We start from the raw sequence: 23,726 nt of genomic DNA, 5'->3' as shown, positions 1-23,726 counted from the left end.
ATTGGTATCTGTCTAAGAAATTGTCCATTTCCTCCAGATTCTCCAGTTGTGTTGAGTACAGGCTTTTGTAGTAGGATCTGATGATTTTTTTGGATTTCCTCAGTTTCTGTTGTAATATCTCCCTTTCATTTCTAATTTTGTTAATTTGGATACTTTCTCTGTGCCCTTTGGTTAGTCTGGCTAAGGGTTTATCTATCTTGTTGATTTTTTCAAAGAACCAGCTCCTGGTTTTGTTGATTTTTTTGTATGGTTCTCTTGGTTTCTACTTGATTGATTTCAGCTCAGAGTTTGATGATTTCCTGTCTTCTCCTCCTCCTGGGTGAATTAGCTTCTTTTTGTTCCAGGGCTTTCAGTTGTTTAGTTAATCTTCTAGTGTATGCTCTCTCGATTTTCTTTTTGGAGGCACTCAAAGCTATGAATTTTCCTCTCAGCACTGCTTTCATTGTGTCCCATAGATTTGTCTATGTTGTGCCTTCAATTTCGTTAAATTCGCAAAAATCTTTGATTTCTTTCTTTCTTTCTTCCTTTACCATGGTATCATTGAGTAGAGTATTGTTCAGTTTCCATGTATATGTGGGCTTTCTGTTGTTTTTATTGCTATTAAATACCACTTTTACTCCATAGTGATCTGATAGGAGGCATGGGATTATTTCAGTCTTCTTATATATTGTTGAGGTCTGTCTTGTGACCAACTATATGATCGATTTTGGAGAAGGTACCGTGAGGTGCTGAGAAAAAGGTATATGCTTTTGCTTTGGGATGAAAAGTTCTATATATATATCTGTTAAATCCAATTGGTCCAAAGCTTCAATTAGTTTCACTGTCTCCCTGTTTAGTTCCTGTTTTCCTGATTGGTCCATTGATGAGAGTGGAGTGTTGAAGTCACCCACAATTATTGTGTTAGGTGCAATGTATGCTTTGAGCTTTAGTAAAGTTTCTTTTATGAATGAGGGCGCCCTTGTATTTGGAGTATAGATGTTCAGGATTGAGAGTTCTTGTTTTTGGACTTTTCCTTTGACCAGCAAGAAGTGACCTTCCATGTCTCTTTTGATGACATTAGGTTGAAAGTCAATTTTATCTGATATTAGAATGGCTACCCCAGCTTGTTTCCTGAGACCATTTGCTTGTAGAATTGTCTTCTAACTTTTTTACGCTAAGGTAGTTTTTGTCTTTGACACTGAGGTGTGTTTCCTGTATGCAGCAAAATGTAGGGTCCTGTTTATGTAACCAGTCTGTTAGTCTGTGTCTTTTTATTGGGGAATTGAGTCCATTGATATTAAGAGATATTAGGGAGTAGTGGTTATTGCTTCCCATCATTTTTGATGTTAATTTTATACTTGTGTGGTTATCTTCTTTTGGGTTTAATGAAAGAAGCTTAATATCCTGCTCTTTCCAGGGTATAGTTTCCCTTGTTGTAATGGTGTTTTCCCTCTATTATCCTTTGTAGGGCTGGGTTTGTGGAAAGATATTGTATAAATTTGGTATTGTCATGGAATATCTTGGTTTCTCCATCTATAGTGATTGAGAGTTTTGCTGCGTATAGTAGTCTTGGCTGGCATTTGTGTTCTTTTAGAATCTCCCTGAGCTCCACCCTGGATCTTCTGGCTTTCATGGTCTCTGGTGAGAAGTCTGGTGTAATTCTGATAGGTCTTCCTTTATATGTTACTTGCCCTTTTTTTCTTACTGCCCTAAGTATTCTCTCTTTGTTTAGTACATTTGGGGTTTTGATTATTATGTGACAGGAGGTAGTTCTGTTCTGCTCCAGTCTGTTTGGAGTTCTGTTGGTTTCTTGTATATTCATGGGCATTTCTCTCTTTAGGTTAGGGAAGTTTTCTTCCATAATTTTGTTGAAGATATTTGCTGGCCCTTTCAGTTGTAAATCTTCACTCTCATCAATTCTTATAATCCTTAGATTTGGCTTTCTCATTGTGTCCTGGATTTCCTGGATGTTCTGGGTTACAAGCTTTTTGCATTTTCATTTTCTTTGACTGTTGAATCCATGGTTTCTATGGTATCTTCGGCATCTGAGATTCTTTCTTCTATCTCTTGTATTCTGTTGTTGATATTTGCATCTATGGTCCCTGATTTCTTCCCAAGGTTTTCTATCTCCAAAGTTGCCTCCCTTTGTGCTTTCTTAGTTGTTTCTACTTCTGTTTTCAGATCCTGGAAGTTTTTGCTCAGTTCCGTCATTTGCTTGTTTGTGTTTTCCTCTAATTCTTTGAGAGATTTTTGTGTTTCCTCTTTCATGACTTCTGCCTGTTCAAAGTTCTCCTGTATTTTTTTTTAATTTTTTTTATTCGATATAATTTATTTACATTTCAAATGATTTCCCCTTTTCTAGCCCCCCACTCCCCGAAAGTCCCGTAAGCCCCCTTCTCTTCCCCTGTCCTCCCACCCACCCCTTCCCACTTCCCCGTTCTGGTTTTCTCGAATACTGCTTCACTGAGTCTTTCCAGAACCAGGGGCCACTCCTCCTTTCTTCTTGTATCTCATTTGATGTGTGGATTATGTTTTGGGTATTCCAGTTTTCTAGGTTAATATCCACTTATTAGTGAGTGCATACCATGATTCACCTTTTGAGTCTGGGTTACCTCACTTAGTATGATGTTCTCTAGCTCCATCCATTTGCCTAAGAATTTCATGAATTCATTGTTTCTAATGGCTGAATAGTACTCCATTGTGTAGATATACCACATTTTTTGCATCCACTCTTCTGTTGAGGGATACCTGGGTTCTTTCCAGCATCTGGCAATTATAAATAGGGCTGCTATGAACATAGTAGAGCATGTATCCTTATTACATGGTGGGGAATTCTCTGGGTATATGCCCAGGAGTGGTATAGCAGGATCTTCTGGAAGTGAGGTGCCCAGTTTTCGGAGGAACCGCCAGATTGCTTTCCAGAGTGGTTGTACCAATTTGCAACCCCACCAGCAGTGGAGGAGTGTTCCTCTTTCTCCACACCCTCTCCAACACCTGCTGTCTCCTGAATTTTTAATCTTAGCCATTCTGACTGGTGTAAGATGAAATCTCAGGGTTGTTTTGATTTGCATTTCCCTAATGACTAATGAAGTTGAGCATTTTTTAAGATGCTTCTCCGCCATCTGAAGTTCTTCAGGTGAGAATTCTTTGTTTAACTCTGTACCCCATTTTTTAATAGGGTTGTTTGGTTTTCTGGAGTCTAACTTCTTGAGTTCTTTATATATATTGGATATTAGCCCTCTATCTGATGTAGTATTGGTGAAGATCTTTTCCCAATGTATTGGTTGCCGATTTGTCCTCTTGATGGTGTCCTTTGCCTTACAGAAACTTTGTAATTTTATGAGGTCCCATTTGTCAATTCTTGCTCTTAGAGCATACGCTATTGGTGTTCTGTTCAGAAACTTTCTCCCTGTACCGATGTCCTCAAGGGTCTTCCCCAGTTTCTTTTCTATTAGCTTCAGAGTGTCTGGCTTTATGTGGAGGTCCTTGATCCATTTGGATTTGAGCTTAGTACAAGGAGACAAGAATGGATCAATTCGCATTCTTCTGCATGCTGACCTCCAGTTGAACCAGCACCATTTGTTGAAAAGGCTATCTTTTTTCCATTGGATGTTTTTAGCCTCTTTGTCGAGGATCAAGTGGCCATAGGTGTGTGGGTTCATTTCTGGATCTTCAATCCTGTTCCATTGATCCTCCTGCCTGTCACTGTACCAATACCATGCAGTTTTTAACACTATTGCTCTGTAGTATTGCTTGAGGTCAGGGATACTGATTCCCCCAGATTTTCTTTTGTTGCTGAGAATAGTTTTAGCTATCCTGGGTTTTTTGTTGTTCCAGATGAATTTGATAATTGCTCTTTCTAACTCAGTGAAGAATTGAGTTGGGATTTTGATGGGTATTGCATTGAATCTGTATATTGCTTTTGGCAAAATGGTCATTTTAACTATATTGATTCTACCAATCCATGAGCATGGGAGGCACTCAGGGCTATGAGTTTTCCTCTTAGCACTGCTTTCATTGTGTCCCATAGGTTTGGGTATGTTGTGTTTTCATTTTCATTGTGTTCTAAAAAGTCTTTAATTTCTTTCTTTATTTCTTCCTTGACCAAGGTATCATTGAGTAGAATATTGTTCAGTTTCCACGTGTATGTGGGTTTTCTGTTGTTTTTGTTGCTATTGAAGATCACTTTTACTCCATAGTGATCAGATAGGAGGCATGGGATTAGTTCGATCTTCTTATATTTGTTGAGGTCTGTCTTGTGACCAATTATATGGTCGATTTTGGAGAAGGTACCATGAGGTGCTGAGAAAAAGGTATATTCTTTTGCTTTAGGGTGAAATGTTCTATAAATATCAGTCAAATCCAATTGGTCCAAAGCTTCAATTAGTTTTACTGTGTCCCTGTTTAGTTTCTGTTTTCCCGATCGGTCCATTGAGGAAAGTGGAGTGTTGAAGTCCCCCACAATTATTGTGTTAGGTGCAATGTGTGCTTTGAGCTTTAGTAAAGTTTCTTTTACGAATGAGGGTGCCCTTGCATTTGGTGCATAGATGTTCAGAATTGAAAGTTCTTCTTGGTGGATTTTTCCTTTGACCAGCAAGAAATGTCCTTCTGTGTCTCTTTTGATGACTTTAGGTTGAAAGTCAATTTTATCTGATATTAGAATGGCTACTCCTGCTCGTTTCCTGTGACCATTGGCTTGTAAGATTGTCTTCCAGCCTTTTACTCTAAGGTAGTTTTTATCTTTGACACTGAAGTGTGTCTCCTGTATACAGCAAATTGTAGGGTCCTGTTTCCTTATCCAGTCTGTTAGTCTATGTCTTTTTATTGGGGAATTGAGACCATTGATGTTAAGAGATATTAGGGAATAGTGATTATTACTTCCTGTCATTTTTGATGTTCTTTTTATATTTGAGTGGTTATCTTCTTTTGGGTTTGATGAAGGAAGGTAACTATCTTGCTTTTTCCAGGGTGTAGTTTCCCTCCTTGTATTGGAGTTTTCCTCCTATTATTCTTTGCAGAGCTGGGTTTGTGGAAAGATATTGTGCAAATTTGGTTTTGTCATGGAATATCTTGGTTTCTCCATCTATGGTCAATGAGAGTTTTGCTGGGTATAGTAGTCTTGGCTGACATTTGTGTTCTCTTAGAGTCTGCATGAGATCTGCCCAGGATCTTCTAGCTTTCATGGTCTGGAAGTCTGGTGTGATTCTGATAGGTCTTCCTTTATATGTTACTTGGCCTTTCTCTCTTACTGCCTTCAATATTCTTTCTTTGTTTAGTGCATTTGGGGTTTTGATTATTATGTGACGAGAGGTATTTCTGCTCAGGTCCAGTCTGTTTGGAGTTCTGTAGGCTACTTGTATATTCATAGGCATCTCTCTCTTTAAGTTAGGAAAGTTTTCTTCCATAATTTTGTTGAAGATATTTGCTGGCCCCTTCTGTTGTAAATCTTCACTCTCATCTATACCTATAATCCTTTGGTTTGGTCTTCTCATTGTATCCTGGATTTCCTGGATGTTCTGGGATACAAGCTTTTTGCATTTTGCATTTTCTTTGACAGTTGAGTCAATGGTTTCTATGGTATCTTCGGCATCTGAGATTCTTTCTTCCATCTCTTGTATTCTGTTGTTTATATTTGCATCTATGGCCCCTGATTTCTTCTCAAGGTTTTCTATCTCCAAAGTTGTCTCCCTTTGTGATTTCTTAGTTGTTTCTACTTCTGTTTTTAGGTCCAGGATGGTTTTGCTCAGTTCCATCATTTGTTTGTCTGTGTTTTCCTGTATTTCTTTAAGAGATATTTGTGTTTCCTCTTTCATGACTTCTGCATGTTGACTCAAGTTCTCCTGCATTTCTTTAAGTTTTTTTTGCCTTTCTTCTTTATTGACTTTTATCTCTTGGGCATTATTCTCCTGCATTTCTTTAAGTGTTTTTTGTGTTTCCATTAAACGGGTTTCTAGCTTACTCATGTTCCCCTGTATTGCTTTAAGAGATTCATTCACGTCCTTTTTGTGTTCTTCTAGCAGCATCATGAACAGTGATTTTAAATCCAAATCTTGTTTCTCTGGTGTGTTGGCATAACCAGGACTTGCTGATGTTGGAGAGTTTGGTTCAGATGCTGCCATATTGCCTAGATTTCTGTTAGTAGCGTTCCTGCGTTTGCCCTTTGCCATCTTGTTCTCTGGAGCTAATTGGTCTTGACTCCGGCTGGTGTTTCAGCCTCCTGAGAGGCTCTAGGGCTATTTCTGCAACACTGGAGGGCAGGGTTTCCCCTGTTGCTGATTGCTGATGTGCTTTCCTCCTCTTGGGTGCCCTTGCAGCCCTAGTGTTCTTTGCCCCAGATTGTGTCTGTGAGCCAGGAGGTGCCCGTTTGCTCCTTCAGGGAGTGCTGAGGCTGTATGCTGCAGGGACCTTTTCTGCGTGCTGATCTCTCTGCTGGGCAGCAGAACTCCCAACCGGGTTGGTGCACACAAGGCTAGCCTAGCTGCTCAGGCCCTGAGTCTAGGCAAAAGCCTGGCAGGCCAATGTCGGAGCAAAGTTCCCCTCAGCTGTGGGTGTTAATTGGGTGTGTCAGGTGGCTAGGATGGTGGCCTGCGCGAGTTCCCTGAGAGTGCTGGGAGAGTCTGCTGGGCTAACAACCTCCTGGCTGGGTCAGCACACAGATGGCCCAACGAGCAGCCCAGGGCCTGGGGGCAGTCCAGGGCCTGACCGTCTGAGACCCCTGCTATGTCCGCCTCGGGCTATGCCTGTTAGCCGGTTTGGTTTTGCCTGCTAGGTCTCTCTGGCTTCCCGTAGGCAAAATGGCGGTGGTGCGCAAACGGCCAGGATAAACAACCTCCTGGCCAGGTCGGCACACAGATGGCCCACCGAGCAGCCCAGGGCCTGGGGGCAGTCCAGGGCCTGACCGTCTGAGACCCCTGCTATGTCCGCCTCGGGCTATGCCTGTTAGCCAGTTTGGTTTTGCCTGCTAGGTCTCCCTGGCTTCCCTTAGGCAAAATGGCGGTGGTGCGCGCGCTGGCCCAGGAGGATAAAAACCTCCTGGCCGGGTTTGCACCCCGGTGCCCCCCCCCCCCCCCCCGATCAGCCCAGGGCCTGGGTGCAGGCCAACGCCCGTCGGGCTTAGACCCCCGCGATGTTGGTCTCGGGTTATATTTGCGTACCTCAGTCTGATTTCTCTGGCGACCGAGAACCAATATTGTGCCCTCGTAACTGACTGGCGGGAGGCAGAGTTCTGATGTGGCTTCTGTGTGGTGAAAGGCACCGTAAATCTGCTGCTGCTTACAGCCTGGCTGGCCAGCGATGGCCAGTGGTCGTGGGCGCCTGGTCTGCCTGGACCCTGTCCGCTTGGTTCTACTGCTGATGGCCCTTCCTCTGGACCAGCCGCCGCCGCCGCTGCTGCTGCTGCTGCTGCTGCTGCTCCCAGCCGATTTCCAGAACTCCTCCTGTATTTTTTAAAATGATTTTTTGCATTTCCTCCTTATTGGCTACAAACTTCTGACCCATATTTTCCTGAATTTCTTTAAGTGATTATTGTGTTTCCCTTGTAAGGGCTTCTAGCTTTTGATCATTTTTCTCCTGAATTTTTTAAAGAGATTTATTTATGTCCTTCATGTGTTCCTCTAACAGCATCCTTACCAGTGCTTTTAAATCCAACTCTTATTTTTCTGGTGTGTTGGGGTATCCAGGACTTGCTATTGTTGGAGAATTGGGTTCAGATGCTGCCATAATGCCTTGGTTTCTGTTAGCAACATTCCTATGCTTGTCTTTAGCCATCTAGTTCTCACTGGTGTTAGATGGTCTTATTGCCACTGGCTGGTGCCACAACCTATTGTGGACCTTTAGGGCTATTTCCGCGACACTGGATGACTGGGTTTCCTCTGGCACAGATTACTGATATGATGCCTTCCTCTTTTGTGCCTTTGGAGCTCTGCTCAGACTTGCCTCAAGAAATGTTATACTTGGGTTGTCAAGGTGAACCAGGTGTTCTCAGACTGCTCTGTTATGGAGCAAAGATGGTGAGTGGGGGGTCATTCTCTCTGTTGATTCTCATGTAGGATACAGGCTCCATGACCGACTGGCTTGCAGATAAACCACCTATGTTCTCAGATCCTGAGTGCAGGCAGACCCCTGGAGATTTGTACCCCAAGAGATCTTAAGCTCAGGATAATACAGTACCTAGTGATGTTTTTCTGACTTGGCAGGCCATAAAGATGGCCACAGGAGTTGCTCCCTCTGCTGTTCTCCAGGAAGGATACAGGCCCCATGACCTACCAGCTGGGAGATGAACCACCTGTGTGCTTAGGTCCTGGGCAGGTAGACCTCTGGCCATTTGCACCCCCAGAGATCTAAAGCTCGGGGTGATACAGTACCTAGTGAAGCTCTTCTGCTCCAGCAGGCAGCGAATATGGCCGCAGGGATTCTCTCCCTCTGCTGGTCTCCAGGCAGGACACAGGCCCCAGGCCCAGCGGACTGGCAGATGAACCACCTATGTGCTCAGTTCCTGAGTGCAGGTAGACCCCTGGCGGTTTGCACCCCCAGAGATCTAAAGCTCGGGGTGATACAGTACCTAGTGAAGCTCTTCTGCCCCGGCCAGCAGTGAATATGGCCGCGGGGATTCTCTCCCTGTGCTGCAAGTATGTCGCCTTGATATTGGCTATTGGTTTGCAAAGAAGTTGCTTTCATATTCCTGACCTCTCCAATAGTTTAAACATGAAGTGTTGTATTTTGTCAAATGCATTTTCTGCATTTAAGGAGATGATCATGTAATTTTTTTCTTTGAGTTTGTTTATATGGTGATTACATTACTTGCTTTTTGTATATTGAAACAACCTTGCATCCCTGGGATGAAGCCTACTTGATTGTGGTGAATCATGGTTTTGATGTGTTCTTGGATTTGGTTTGCAAGAATTCATTGAGTATTTTTTTCTTCACTATTCATAAGCTCGATTAGTGTGAAGTTCTCTTTTTTTGGTTGGGTCCTTGTGTGGTTTAGGTATCAAAATAATTGTGGCTTCATAGAACGTGTTATGTATTGTTCCTTCTCTTTCTATTTTATGGATAGTTTGAGGAACTCCCTGTCTCTGTGTCTGTGTCCATCTCTCTATGTGTCTCTATGTCTCTCTGCCTCTCTCTCTCACTCTGTGTGTGTGTGTGTGTGTGTGTGTGTGTCTGTCTGTCTGTCTGTCTGTGTCTGTGCCTTTGCCTGTGCCTGTGCCTGTGCCTGTGCCTGTGCCTGTGCCTGTGCCTGTGTCTGTGTCTGTGTCTGTGTCTGTGTCTGTGTGTGAGTGTCAGTGTTTAGAAGACAGTGTGTAAGAGTTGATTCTTTCCTACCATGTGGGTTCTGGAGTTTGGTAAATTTCTAAATTAGGTGACCTAATTCAAATATCTTCTTAACCAATGTATTGTGTGTCCTGTGTGTCTTTCTTTTTGAATTTTAATTTCACATTATTTCTCCCTCTGTTTCTGTGTCTGTGTCCGTCTATCTATGTGTCTCTCTCTGTGTCTGTCTGCCTCTCTCACTCTCTCTCTGTGTGTGTGTATGTCTGTCTGTCTGTCTGTCTGTCTGTGTCTGTGTCTGTGTCTGTGTCTGTGTCTGTGTCTGTGTCTGTGTCTGTGTCTGTGTCTGTGTGTGTCAGTTTTTAGAAGACAGTGTGTAAGAGTTGATTTTTTCCTACCATGTGGGTATCTGGTCTTCTTTGAAGGTCTGGTAGAATTCTGCACTAAACCCATCTGGCCCTGGGCTTTTTTTGTTTGTTTGTTTGTTTGTTTGGGAGGCTTTTAATGACTGCTTCTATTTCCTTTTCCTTGTGTGACATGGACCTGTTTAGATAGTTTACCTGTTCTTGATTTAACATTGGTATGTGGTATCTATCTAGAAAACCATCCATTTCATCTAGACTTTCCAGTGTTGTTGAGTATAGGCTTTTATAGTGGGATCTGATGATTTTTTTTTTAATTTCCTCCGTTTTTGTTATGTTTCCCTTTTTGTTTCTGATTTTTTTTTTTTTAATTTGGATACTGCCTCTTGGACCCTTAATTACTTTGGCTTGGGGTTTATCTAGCTTGTTGATTCTCTCAAAGAACCAGCTTCTAGTTTCATTGATTCTTTGTAATGTTTTTTTTTGTTTTGATTTGGTTGATTTCGGCCCTGATTTTGACTATTTCCTGCCTTCTACTCCTCTTGGGTGAGTTTGCTTCTTTTTGTTCTAGAACTTTCAGGTTTTCTGTGAAGTTGTTAGTGTAAGATCTCTCCAGTTTATTTAACTGGGCACTAAGTGCTATGAACTTTCCTCTTAGCACTATGTTCATTGTGTCCCTTAAGTTTGGGTTGGATGTGTCAATACTTTCATTAAATTTGAGGAAGTCTTTAATTTCTTCCTTTATTTCTTCCCTGACCAAGTTATCATTGAGTAAAGAGTTGTTCAATTTCCATATCTATGTGGGCTATCTGTAGTTTTTGCTGTTCTTGAAGACCAGCCTTAGCCCATGGTGATCTGATAGGATGCATAGGATTATTTTAATCTTCTTGTAATGGTCAAGGGTTGTAAATTTTGTAGAAGGTACCATGAGGTGCTGAGAAGGTGTATTCTTTTGTTTTAGGGTGAAATGTTCTGTAAGTATCTGTGAAATCCATTTGGTTAATAATCTCTCTTAGTTTTTCTGTGTCTCTGTTTAGTTTCTGTTTCAATGACCTGTCCAATGGTGAGAGTGGGGTGTTGAAGTATCCCACTATTATTTTGTGATATTCAGTGTGTGTTTTGAGCTTTAGTAAAGTTTCTTTTATAAATGTGGGTGCTCTTCCATTTGGGGCATAGATGTTCAGAATTGAGAGATCATCTTGATAAATATGAAGTGACCTTCATCATGATTGATATCTTTTGGTTGAAAGTCTGTTTTCTTGGCTATTAAGATGACAACTCCTTTTTCAATTAATTTAGCAATGTTTTTATGTCTACCATTTTCTTTAATTTTCTGTGAAAATTGTCAATTTTAACGTGTTTTTCTTTATATTTTTTCAATTTTGTCAGAAATATTTTCCATGTAAATCTTAAATTTTATCATAAATTGTTTTTCCTTTTTCAATAAAAAATAAATAAAAAAAGATGGCAACTCCTGCTTGTTTCCTGGGACCATTTGCTTGGAAGACCTTTTTCCATCCCTTTACTCTGAGATAGTGTCTGTCTTTGCTATTGAGGTGTGATTCTTGTATATAGAAATATGCTGGATCTTGTTTGCATATCCAGTCTGTTTGCTTATTTCTTTTTACAGGTGAGTTGAGTCCATAAATATTCAGAGATATTAGCGGTGACTGTTGGTTCCTGATATGTTTGTTTTTATAGGTGGCCTTTTGTGCTTGTGGTCCTCTCCTTTTGGCTTTGTTGTAAGATCCTTAATATCTTATCCTTTCCTTTGTATAGGTACCTTCCTTGTGTTGGAGTTTTCCTTCCATGATCCTCTGTAGGGCTGAATTGGTAGATAGATACTTTTTGAATTTTATTTTGTCCTGCAATATTTTGGTTTCTCCATCTATGGTGCTTGAGAGTTCTGCTGGGTATACTAGCCTGGGCTGGCATTTGTGTCCTCTTAGGGTCTGTATGACTTCTGACCAGGGTCTTCTGGCTTTCATAGTCTCCGCTGAGAAGTCTGGTGTAATTTTGATATTGTCTACCATTGTATGTTACTTGACCCCTTTCCCTTGCAGCTTTTAATATTCTTTCTTTGTTCTGTGCATTTAGTGTTTTGATTATTATATGACAAGAGGATTTTCTTTTCTGGTCCCATTTATTTGGTGTTCTACAGGCTTCTTGTACCTTTATGTCCATCTCATTCTTTACGTTGGGGAAGTTTTCTTCTATGATTTTGTTGAAGACCTTTTTGGTCCCTTTGAGCTAGGTAGCTTGGTTCTTCTCTATACTGATTATTCTTAGATTTGATCTTTTCATTGTGTCCTGAATTTCCTGGATGTTTTGGGTAAGGAGATTTTTATGTTTTAAATTCTCTTCTATGGTATCTTCTACACCTGAGATTCTTTCTTCTATCTCTTGTATTCTGTTGGTGATACTTACATCTGTAGTTTCTGAACTCATGCCTAGTTTTTCTATTTCCAAGTTTGCCTCCATTTGTGCCTTCTTTATTGTTTCTACTTACACTTTTAGGTCTTGGATCACTTTATTCAATTCCCTCACTTGTTTCCCTGTGTTTTCCTATATTTCTTTTAGTGAGTTATTGATATTCTCCTTAAAGGAGCATATTATCTTCATTAGATAGGATGCTAGGACAGGTTCCTGATTTTCAGGTTTTTGCTGTTGTGTGAGAACTGGGTTATGGTGTTGCCCCTGTATTTTGGTTTCTGTCGCTTACGGTCTTTTGCTTGCCTTTCACCATCTGGATATCCCTTGTATTTGTTGGTCTGGGTGACTATCTGGAGACTGCCTCTTTTGTCTCTGGGTTACTTCAGGTCTCTGGGTAGGCCTGCAGCCTTGGCTGTAGTGGACCACTTGTGGAGCCTCCCAACTAGCTTCACAGGGGCAGTGAAGCTGCCTTGGCTGCAGTAGATCTTCCGGGAGGCCTTCAGAGTGTTGGATCTTCAGTAGAGCAGTCAAGCTATTTTCCAACTTCTCTATAGCTGATCCTCAACTACTCTGAGTGCAGTGGATCCTTAACTGCTCTGGGTGCTGAGGGTCCTCAACTGTTTGGAGTGCAGCAGGTCATCAACTGTTCTGGGTGCAGCTGGTCCTCAACTGCTCTGAATGCAGCAGGCCCTCAATTGCTTTAAGTGTGGTGAGTCCTCTGGGATGGGTGAGGGTATTGTGTATTCAGGGGAGCAGACTAGCTAGGAGTCTCCCCTGCAGCAGGAAGGATCAAGAGAAAGGGGCGGGAGGGGTGGAAGAGGTGGAAAGGAAGTGGTATTCAGAGGGCTGGGATTTTGGTGGGTGATGGGTTCTGAGTCCACTGGGCTGCCAATAGCAGCTCTGGGACTTCAGAGGGGGGTGAGGGGGTTCTCACCAACTTCTCTAAATGCAGTGGGCCCTCTGGAATGTGTCAGGATATTGTGTCTTCAAGGGAACAGACTAGCTGGAAGTCGGCCTCAGCCAGAAGAATCTGGCAGAAGGGGCTGAAGAAGTGGAAGGGGTGTGGCATTCAGAGGGCAGGGGTGTTTTAGTGGGTGATGGTCCTGAGTCTACCAGGCAGCTTTATTTATAATAACTAGAAGCTGGAAAAAACCCAGATGTCCCTCAACAGAGAAATGGATACAGAAAATGTGGTATATTTACACAATGAGTTACCCCTCAGCTATCAAAAACAATGAATTCATGAAATTCTTAGGCAAATGGATGGAACTAGAAAATTTCATCCTGAGTGAGGTAACCCAATCACAAAAGAACACACATGGTATGTATTCACCGATAAGTGGATATTAGCCCAGAAGCTTAGAATACCCAAAACACAATTCACAGACTATATGAAGCTCAAGAAGAAGGTAGACCAAAGTGTGGATACTTTGGCCCTTCTTAGAAGGCAGATCAAAATACCCATGGGAGGAAATACAGAGACAAAGTGTGGAGCAGAGACTGAAGGAAAGACCATCTAGAGACTGCTCCACCTAGGAATCTACCCCATATACAGTTACCAAACCCAGACACTATTGTAGATGCCAACAAGTACTTGCTGACAAGAGCCTGATATAGCTGTCTCCTGAGAGGCTCAACCAGAGCCTGACAAATACAGAGGTGGGTGCTCTCAGCCAACCATTGGACTGAGCGTGGGGTCCCCAATGGTGGAGTTAGAGAAAGGACCCAAGGAGCCAAAGAGGTTTGTAACCCAATAGGAAGAATAACAATATCAACCAACCAGACCCCCCAGAGCTCCCAGGGACTAAACCACCAACCAAAGAGTACACATAGTGGGACCCATGACTCCAGCCACATATGTAGCAGATGATGGCTTTGTTGGGCATCAATGAGAGGAGAGGCTCTTGGACCTGTGAAGGCTCATTGCCCCAGTGTAGGGGAATGCCGGGACAGGGAAGTAGGAGTGGGTGGGTTAGTGAGCAGGGGGAGGGGGGATGTGATAGGGAGTTTGGGGAGGGGAAACAAGGAAAGGGGATACCTTTTCAAAGTAAATAAAGCAAATATCTAATATAATTTTTTTAAAAATTGGAGCATCTTTTGCGTATATGTGCAGTAGTGGTATAACTGGGTCTTTAGGTAGAAGTATTTCCAATTTTGTCAGGAAATACCATATTGATTTCCAAAGTGATTTTACTAGCCTGCAGTTCCACTAGCAATGGAGGAGTGTTCCTCTTTCTTCACATTCTTGCCAGCATCTGCATTTTTTATATTAGCCATTCTGATTTGTGTAAGGTAGAATCTCAGGGTCATTTTGATTCACATTTTCCCAATGACTAAGTATTTCTTTAAGTGCTTCTTAGCCATTCAAGACTCCTCCTCAGTTGAGAATTCTATTTAGCTCTGTACTCCATTTTTAACATACGGTTATTTGGTTCTGTGGAGTCTAGCTTCTTCGGTTCTTTTTATATTTTGGATATTAGCACTCTATCAGATGTAGGGTTGGTAAAGATATTTTTCCAATCTGTGGGTTGCCGTTTTGTTTTATTGACAGTGTCCTTTGCCTTACAGAATCTTTTCAATTTTATGAGGTCGCATTTGTCCATTGTTGATCTTAGAACATAAGTCATTGGTGTTCTGTTCAGGAAAATTTCCCCTGTGCTCTTCCCCAGTTTCTTTTCTAATAGATTCAATGTATCTAGTTTTATGTGGAGGTCCTTGATCCACTTGGACAGCTTTGTACAAGGAGATGAGAATGGATTTATTTACATTCTTCTGCATGCTGACCTCTAGTTGACCCAGCATCTTTTGTTGAAAAGGCTATCTTTTTTTCCAGTGGATGGTTTTAGCTTCTTTGTCAAATATCAAATAACCATAGATATTTAGATTCACTTCTGGGTCTTCAGTTCTATTCCATTGATCTACCTGCCTGTCTCTGTGCCAATACCATACATGTTTCTATTACTATTGCTCTATAATACAGCTTGAGGTCAGGGATGGTAAATTCCCACAGAAGTTCTTTTATTGTTGAGAATAGTTTTCACTATCCTGGTTCTTTTGTTATTCCAGATGAATTTGAGAATTGCTCTTTCTAACTCTATGAAGAATTGAGTTGGGATTTTGATGGGGATTGCATTGAATCTGTAGATTGCTTTTGGCAAGATGGCCATTTTAACTATATTGATCCTGCCAATCACGAGCATGGGAGATCTTTCCATCTTCTAAGGTCTTCTTCGATTTCTTTTTTCAGAGATTTGAAGTTCTTGTCATACAGATCTTTTACTTGTTTGTTTAGAGTTACAACAAGATATTTTATATTGTTTGTGGCTATTGTGAAGGGTGTTGTACCCCTAATTTCTTTCTCAGTCCATTTATCCTTTGAGTATAGGAAGGCTACTGATTTGTTTGAGCTAATTTATATCCAGCCACCTTGCTGAAGTTGTTTATCAGGTGAACCCTACTTCATCATGATGCATGATCATTTTAATGTGCTCTTGGATTTGGTTTGCAAGAATTTTTTGAGTATTTTTGCAATGATATTCATAAGGGAAATTGGTCTGAAGTTTTCTTTCTTTGTTGGGTAACTGTGTCTGCATAGAAAGAATTGGGTAGTGGTCCTTGTGTTTCTATTATGTGGAGTCGTTTGGGAAGTATTCGTATTAGGTCTTCTTTGAAGGTTTGATAGAATTCTGCACTAAAACCATCTGTTTCTGAGTGTCTTTTGGTTGGGAGACTTCTAATCACTACTTATATTTCCTTAGTGGTTATGGGACTGTTTAGATGGTTTATCTGATCCTGATTTAACTTTGGTACCTGTTATCTGTCTAGAAAATTATCCATTTCATCTAGATTTTCTAGTTTTGTTGAATATTGACTTTTGTAGTAGGATCTGATTATGTTTTGGATTTCCTCAATTTAAGTTGTTGTTTCCCTTTTCATTCCTGATTTTGTTAATTTGTATACTGTGTCTGGGCCCTCTAGTTAGTTTGGCTAAGGGTTTATCTATCTTGTTGATTTTCTCAAAGAACTAGCTCTTAGTCTTGTTGATTCTTTGTATAGTTCTCTTTGTTTCTACTTGGTTGGTTTCAGCATGGAGTTTGATTATTTTCTGCTCCCTACTCATCTTGGGTGTATTTGCTTCTTTTTGTTCTAGAGCTGTCAAATGTGCTGTCAAGGTGCTAGTGTATGCTCTCTCAAAAAAATTTTTTTTTCAAGACAGGGTTTCTCTGTGTAGTCCTGTCTGTCCTGGAACTTACTCTGTAAACCAGCCTGGCCTCGAACTCAGAAGTTCACCTGCTTCTGCCTCCCGGGTGCTGGGATTAAAGGCATGTGACACCACTGTCCTGCAAACCTGTTGTTTTTCAATACTTGTAACTATATTTATAGCTGTAGAATTATTCCCATGGCCTCATGTATTATATTGTTACTCTGCTCTCTCTTGTCTTCTAGGATGTGGTACCATAAGTTGTTGTATCAACAAATCAGGCTCCAGAATTTGATGAAGAGAAGAGACATAGCTCAAGGTCTTCATCTATCCAACTTTAAAAGTTTATTTTCATTATCCATCAGTTGGTGCCATACAGCTTCCAAGTCTGTGAATTGTACTTGGCACCAACATGAAGATCATTTGGGTAAGAGATGTGTGAGGAAATATTGTTTTTTGATTACGGTAAAAATAGATGACATAAAATATACCCTATCAACCATTTAAATATATAACTCAGTGGCATTAAATATGTTCATTTTGCTGTACAACAAAAAATTTTGTATAGTCTGATCATTTTTCAGTAGAGTTGGCATGGTATCTGGAGACTTATTTCCAAGACTATTGTAGAACTCACAAGAATGACAAAGTACCAGGAAACATTAAAATTCCAACTACAGTGCTCCATTTAAACTCCTTACCCTGAATCATCCAAAAAAAAAAAGCAGAAGGAGGAGGAGAAGGAGGGGAAGGAGGAGGAGGAGGAGGAGGAGGAAGAAAGAAGAAGAAGGAGGAGGAGGAGGAGGAGGAGGAGGAGGAGGAGGAGGAGGAGGAGGAGGAAGAAAGAAGAAGGAGGAGGAGGAGGAGGAGGAGGAGGAGGAGGAGGAGGAGGAGGAGGAGGAGGAGGAGGAAAGGAAAAAGAAAAGAAAAGAAAGCCTCAGTATCCACAGAAAAGTGTTTAAAGAGTATAGACCAGGCCTATTGCAATCTTATGAAGTGTTACAAGTAAAGGGTAGACATAGCTTTACCCCTTGTATTGATTCCTAAGGCTCCTGGAGGAATTTCAAAGTGTTGATTTTGAGTGCTTGTGAGATAACTCCAAGAATACAAGATAACCTCAGTTTCTTCAAAAACATGCAGTTTATTCTTGGAATTTGCTTTCTTGCCCCTCCAAGTATACTGGTTAGGAATGAGTTTCCTACAGCCTTTGTTATTCTTATGCCTCTAGGGAAAAGCATGTTTTGCGAAATGTAGCATGTCCTTATAATTGTATACTTTACTTTGGTGACTCATCTTAATACTCTCTTAGTTGCCAGCATTTCTTGGCTTATTTCTTTCTTTGTGTCCTTGTGTCACTTCTATGCTAGCTTCCATCTTCACATAACCATCTACACTGTTTTGAAGTCAGCTTCTCCATATAGAGATAGCAATCATAACTTTTTAAGCTTAATTATATGTGCAATGACTGTAGATTCTCTAATGATATATTTATTCTGTTTTATCAAGTTTCTTTCATCAATGCTTTATAGTTTTAAATACACAGATGCTACATTGTTGGTTAAATTTATTTATTTCTTTTTTTAATATTTTTATTTTCTATATTCTTTGTTTACATTCCAAATGATTTCCCCTTTCCCGGATCCCCCCTCCCCCATATGTCCCATAAACCTTCTTCTCTTATTTCTAAGTATTTTATTTTCTTTTGAGAGGTAATATAAAAGGAAACATTTTCTTGATTTTTTTACAGTTAATTTTTTTAAAAAAATTTAAATTAATTTTTTGCTTATTCATTTTACATCCCACTTGATGACCCCTCCAGTCACCCCTCTCATGATCCTTTCCCTCTTCCCCCTTCCCCTTCTCCTTTGAGCAGGTGGGGACCCCCTAAGTATCCCTTCACCTTGGCACTTCAAGACTCTGCAGGGCTAGGCACTTACTTTCCCACTGAGGCCAGACAAGGCAGCCCAGCAAGAACATGTCCCACATACAGGCAAGAGCTTTTTGGGACAGCCCCTACTCCAGTTGTTCAGGACCCACATGAAGACCAAGCTGCACATCTGGTACCTATGTGCAGAGAGCCCATGCATGTTCTTTAGTTGGTAGTTCAGACTCTGAGAACCCCAAGGGACCAAATTATTTGACTCTGTTGGTCTTCCTATAGAGTTCCTATCTCCTCTTGGTCCTGCAATCCTTTCTCCTATTCTTCCATAGAAGTCCCCAAGCCCCATCTACTGTTTGGCTATGGGTATCTACATCTGTTTGAGTCAGCTTCTGGGTGGAGCCTCTCATAAGACAGCCATGCTAGACTCCTGTCTGCAAACATAAGAGAGTATCATTCATAGTGTCAGGGATTGGTGCTTGCTCATGGGATGGGTCTCAAGTTGAGCTGATTATTGGTTGGCCATTCGCCCAGTCTCTGTTCCATCCCTGTGCCTGCATTTCTTGTAGACAGGATATATTTGGGGTCAAAAATTTTGTGGGTGGGTTGCTGTCCATTTTGCTCCACTGGGGTTTCTGCCTGCTGCAGGTGGTGACCTCTTCAGGGTCCATATCCCCAGTGTTGTTGCTGGGATACCCATGCTGAGGATACCCCATTGATTCTTGGGTTCCTCCCATATCTCAGTTCTCTCTTGCCCAGGAGATGTCCCTCACTTCCCCACCCCCATTCTCTCTCTCCTCGCCCAGTTCCCTTCCCCCATCTGCCTCTTATGACTGTTTTATTCCCCTTTCTAAGTGAGATTCAGGCATCCTCTCTTGGGCCTACTTTCTTTGTTTAGCTTCTTTAGACCTGTGGGATATAGTATGGGTATCCTATTTTATAGCTAATATCCACTCATAAGTCAGTACATACCATGCATGTCCTTTTGGGAATGGGCTATCTTACTTAGGATGATATTCTCATGCTCCATCCATTTACCAGCAAAATTCATGATTTTTTTTTATAGCTGAATAGTATTCTATTGTGTAAATGAACCACATTTTCTTTATCCATTCTTCAGTTGAGGGACATCTAGGTTGTTTCCAGTTTCTGGCTATTATCAATAAGGCTGCTGTTAACATAGTTGAGGAAGTGTCCTTGTGGTATGGTGGAACATCTTTTGGGTATATGCCCATGAGTGGTATAGCAGGGTCTTGAGGTAGAATTATTTCAAGTTTTCTGAGAAAACCACCAAATTGACTTCTAAATTGGTTGTATAAGTTTGCACTCGCAGGAGCAATGAAGGAGTATTCCCCTTGCTCCATATCCTCGCCAGCATGTACCATCTCTTTAGTTTTTGATCTTAGCCATTCTGATGGGTGTAAGATGGAATGTCAGAATTGTTTTGATTTGCATTTCCCTGAGGACGAAGGACTTTGAACATTTCTTTAAGTGCTTCTCGGCCATTCGAGACTTCTCTGTTGAGAATTCTGTTTAGCTCTGTAACCCATTTTTCAATTGGGTTCATTGGGTTGTTGGTGTCTAATTTTTTGAGTTCTTATTAATATTAGTCCTCTGTCAGATGTAGGGTTTGTGAAGATCCTTTCCCAATCTGTAGGCTGTTGTTTTGTCCTATTGACAGTGTTCTTTGCCTTATAGAAGCTTTTCAGTTTTATGGGGTCCCAATTATTGATTGTAGAGCCTGAGCCATTGGTGTTCTGTTTAGGAAATTGTACCAATGTATTCAAGGGTATTTAACTTTCTCTTCTATGAAATATATTATATCCAGTTTTATATTGAAGTCCTTGATCCAGTTGGACCTGAGATTTATGAAGATTGATAAATATGGATCTGTTTTCATTCTTGTACATGTAGACATCCAGTTAGACCAGCATCATTTGTAGAAGATGCTTTCTTTTTCTTCATTGTATAGTTTTGGCTTTTTAAAATTTTTAGTTTTCATTAGATATTTTCTTTATTTACATTTCAAATGTTATCCCCTTACCTCATTTCTCCTCCCCAACCCCCCTATTATCCCATCCCCCTCCCCTTGCTCACCAACCCATCCACTCCCATGTCCCTGTCCTGGCACTCCTCTACACTAGGGCAATGAGCCTTCACAGGTCCAGGGGCCTCTTCCCCCAATGATGCCAAACAAGGCCATCATCTGTGGTTTGAGCCATGGGTCCCACCATGTGTACTCTCTGGTTAGTGGTTTAGTCCCTGGGAGCTGTGGGTGTACTGGTTGGTTGATATTGTTGTTCTTCCTATGGGGTTACAAACCCCTTCAGCTCCTTGGGTCCTTTTTCTAACTTTACCATTGGGGACCCTGTGCTCAGTCCAATGGTTGGCTGAGAGCACCCACCTCTGTATTTGTCAGGCTCTGGCAGAGCCTCTCAGGAGACAGCTATATCAGGCTCCTGTCAGCAAGTACTTGTTGGCATCCACAATAGTGTCTGGGTTTGGTAACTGTATATGGGGGTGGATTCCTAGGTGGGACAGTCTGTGGATGGCCTTTCCTTCAGTCTCTACTCCACACTTTGTATTTCCTCCCATGGGTATTTTGATCTGCCTTCTAAGAAGGACCAAAGTATCCACACTTTGGTCTACCTTCTTCTTGAGCTTCATATAGTCTGTGAATTGTGTTTTGGGTATTCCAAGCTTCTGGGCTAATATCCACTTATCAGTGAGTACATACCATGTGTGTTCTTTTGTGACTGGGTTAACTCATTCAGGATGATTTTTCCAGTTCCAACCATTTGCCTAAGAATTTCATGAATTCATTGTTTTTAATAGCTGAGTGGTAACCCATTGTGTATATATACCATAGCTTCTGTATCCATTCCTCTGTTGAGGCACATCTGGGTTCTTTCCCACTTCTGGCTATTATAAATAAGGCTGCTATGAACATAGTGGAACATCTTCCTGGGCATATGCCCAGGAATTAGCTGGGTCCTCGGATATTATGTTGATTGTGTAGCTCAACTGGTAGAGACCAGCATGCACAGGTCTGAGTTTGTGATATTTGTTTTTACTTCTATTAGCCTTGAAGTTCAATTATAAGATCAGGCAGCACCTCTGGTTTAGTTTGGGTGAAAGTAGTGCACTCTGAGGCCAACACATGCCAGACCAAGGTGCTATGTCTTAAGCCAGAAAAAAAGAGGAGAGAAGAAAGTTAGTAGAGAGATGCAGCAGGAAGAACATACAAATCCCTTCAAGGGTACATTCCCAATGACCTAAAATCCTCCCAGGAGATGCCAGCTCCTACAGCTCCATAGTACCTCTTGGTTCTACCACTGCAGGGGCTAGGACTTTATACATGGGACTTTGGGGACACTCATCCCAACCATAATGGTAAGAGAAGAAAGGGCATTTCCTTTTTCTTTGTGTAGCTCAATATTCTGGCTTTCTAAATTAGAAGTTATTTCTGAGACAGAGTCTTGCTAGGTAGTTCAGGACTGCTTCAAGTTTGTAGGCTCCCAACCTCAGTCTCCTGAAGAGCCACCTGGCCCGGCTCTAACTCAGAGTTTCATTCATTTTTAATCTTATCATGTCAATGTTGGTAGCCTTCTTAGCTATTCAAGTCCTACCCTGTGCTATGGACTGGATCTTCTTTGTTGCTTGAGGCTTTGTGTGCTGGAAGGTTAGTACCCAGTTAGCAGTACTGAGAACTTGTGGAACATCGAAGGGGTACAGTGTCACCCTCAGAAGCCACTAATGCTCTTCTAAACAGGATTGGGTAGTTTAAGAGTGGATTGTCATAAATGAAGGCCACCTTACATTATTGGCCACGTTCTTTTGCATATGCTTCCTGTCATTCTCATGCAAGACATCATAAAAATTATTGATATTCTGTATATGTTAATTAATGCTGGAAATGATGTGGTGGCAGTTATTTTTTAACCATCTAGTCCTCCAAATAAGCACCCAGAGACCATTTTGAAAAGATGATATAAAACCCATCTGTTTACATTTAAGAACCAGGCCTGATTTCAAAAAGAAGGGCATAAGGCACCGGCTCCAGTAGCAGACCATAAGTCCCAGAACCTGAACTATGCCATAAGGCACCAGTTTCAGGAAGAGACCATAAAGTCTGGAAACAAGGTCACAAAATCCCCTCCCCAAGAACACCCCGGGAGATAACAGCAAAAATGGGAACTATCTTATTTCAGAATGGGCCAGCTATGTTGGGCAGCCTTATCTCTTCCTATGGTTAAACCTTCATGACATAGGAATGCAGACCACTGACCACCTCTGACCCGTCCCCCCCCAACACTCACCAATGAAATTTTAGATTACCTAATCCTTCTAGAGAGTTCCCTGAATTCCCTAAAAGAAGGCCTGAGAGCCTTTGCCTGGGATTGCCATTTTGGAGAATGAATGCCCACGTACCCATGCGGGTCATTTCTACAGAATAAATGCTCTTTGTCTTTGCATACTATCTGAGTCTGGGGTCTTCATTCAGTGACTTTCAGAACCTTACACTTTTAATATTTGAAAACTTAGGCCTTTACTAGGAACACTCTTTTTTTTTTAAATATTTTTATTTTCTATATTCTTTGTTTACATTCCAAATGATTTCCCCTTTCCCAGATCCCCCCTCCCCATATGTCCCATAAACCTTCTTCTCTCCATCCCTTCTCCAATCACCTCCCTCCTTTTTCTCTGTCCTTATATTCCCTGCCAATGCTAGATCAATCCTTTCCAGGATCAGGACCCTCTCCATACTTCTTCATGGGAGTCATTTGTTATGCAATTTGTGCCTTGGGTATTCAGGGCTTCTGGGCTAATTAATATCCACTTATCAGAGATTGCATTCCATGTGTATTCTTTTGTGATTGTGTTACCTCACTTAGGATGATATTTTCCAGATCAAACCATTTACCTAAAAATTTTGTGAATTCATTGTTTCTAATTGCTGAGTAGTATTCCATTGTGTAAATATACCACATTTTCTGTATCCATTCCTCCTTTGAGGGGCATCTGGGTTCTTTCCAGCTTCTGGCTATTATAAATAAGGCTGCTATGAACATAATGGAGCATGTGTCTTTATTGCATGCCGGGGAATCCTTTGGGTATATGCCCAGGAGAGGTATATAGCAGGGTTACTAGGAACACTCTTAACAGGCTCATCCATAACTAGGCCCATAATCGTGTCTGCCTATTTTCATGTCTCCTGGTGAAAAAGCTGTTTTCGCTTGGTTTGTTTATTTATTTATTTATTTATTTATTTATTTATTTATTTATTTTCTATATTCTTTGTTTACATTCCAAATGCCTTCCCCTTTCCCGGTTCCCCCCTCCCCATAAGTCCCTTAAGCCCTCTTCCCTCTGCCCATTCCCTAATCACCCCATCCCATTTCTCTGTCCTGGTACTCCCCTACAATGCTGGATCAAGCCTTTCCAGGACCAGGACCCTCTCCTTCCTTCAGTGACAGGCAAGTAGATCAATGGAATAAAAATGAAGACCCAGAAATGAACCCATACACCTATGGTCACTTGATCTTTGACAAAGGTGCTAAAAACATCCAGTGGAAAAAAGATAGCCTTTGCAACAAATGGT

The 23,726-nt window shown here is 41.3% G+C and overlaps 1 protein-coding gene across 5 annotated transcripts in view; it reads left to right on the top strand.

Moving 5' to 3' along the window:
• The window catches only part of Tmlhe (trimethyllysine hydroxylase, epsilon), a 164,654-nt gene that overhangs the window by 61,714 nt on the left and 79,214 nt on the right, over positions 1–23,726 (top strand). For 3 of the 5 annotated variants that reach the window (XM_052171126.1, XM_052171127.1, XM_052171125.1), the window contains one exon: positions 16,491–16,672. The exons of the other annotated variants lie outside the window; for them this stretch is intronic. In XM_052171126.1, the coding sequence (XP_052027086.1) occupies positions 16,492–16,672 (181 nt within the window). In that variant the 5' untranslated portion in view covers position 16,491. The remainder of the gene's footprint in view (positions 1–16,490; positions 16,673–23,726) is intronic. 5 annotated transcript variants of the gene reach the window in all.

Source organism: Apodemus sylvaticus, chromosome X (genome assembly GCF_947179515.1).
Source record: "Apodemus sylvaticus chromosome X, mApoSyl1.1, whole genome shotgun sequence".
NCBI lineage: Eukaryota > Metazoa > Chordata > Mammalia > Rodentia > Muridae > Apodemus > Apodemus sylvaticus.
Note: the sequence above shows the minus strand (reverse complement) of the source record. Positions and strands in the feature narration are given on the sequence as shown.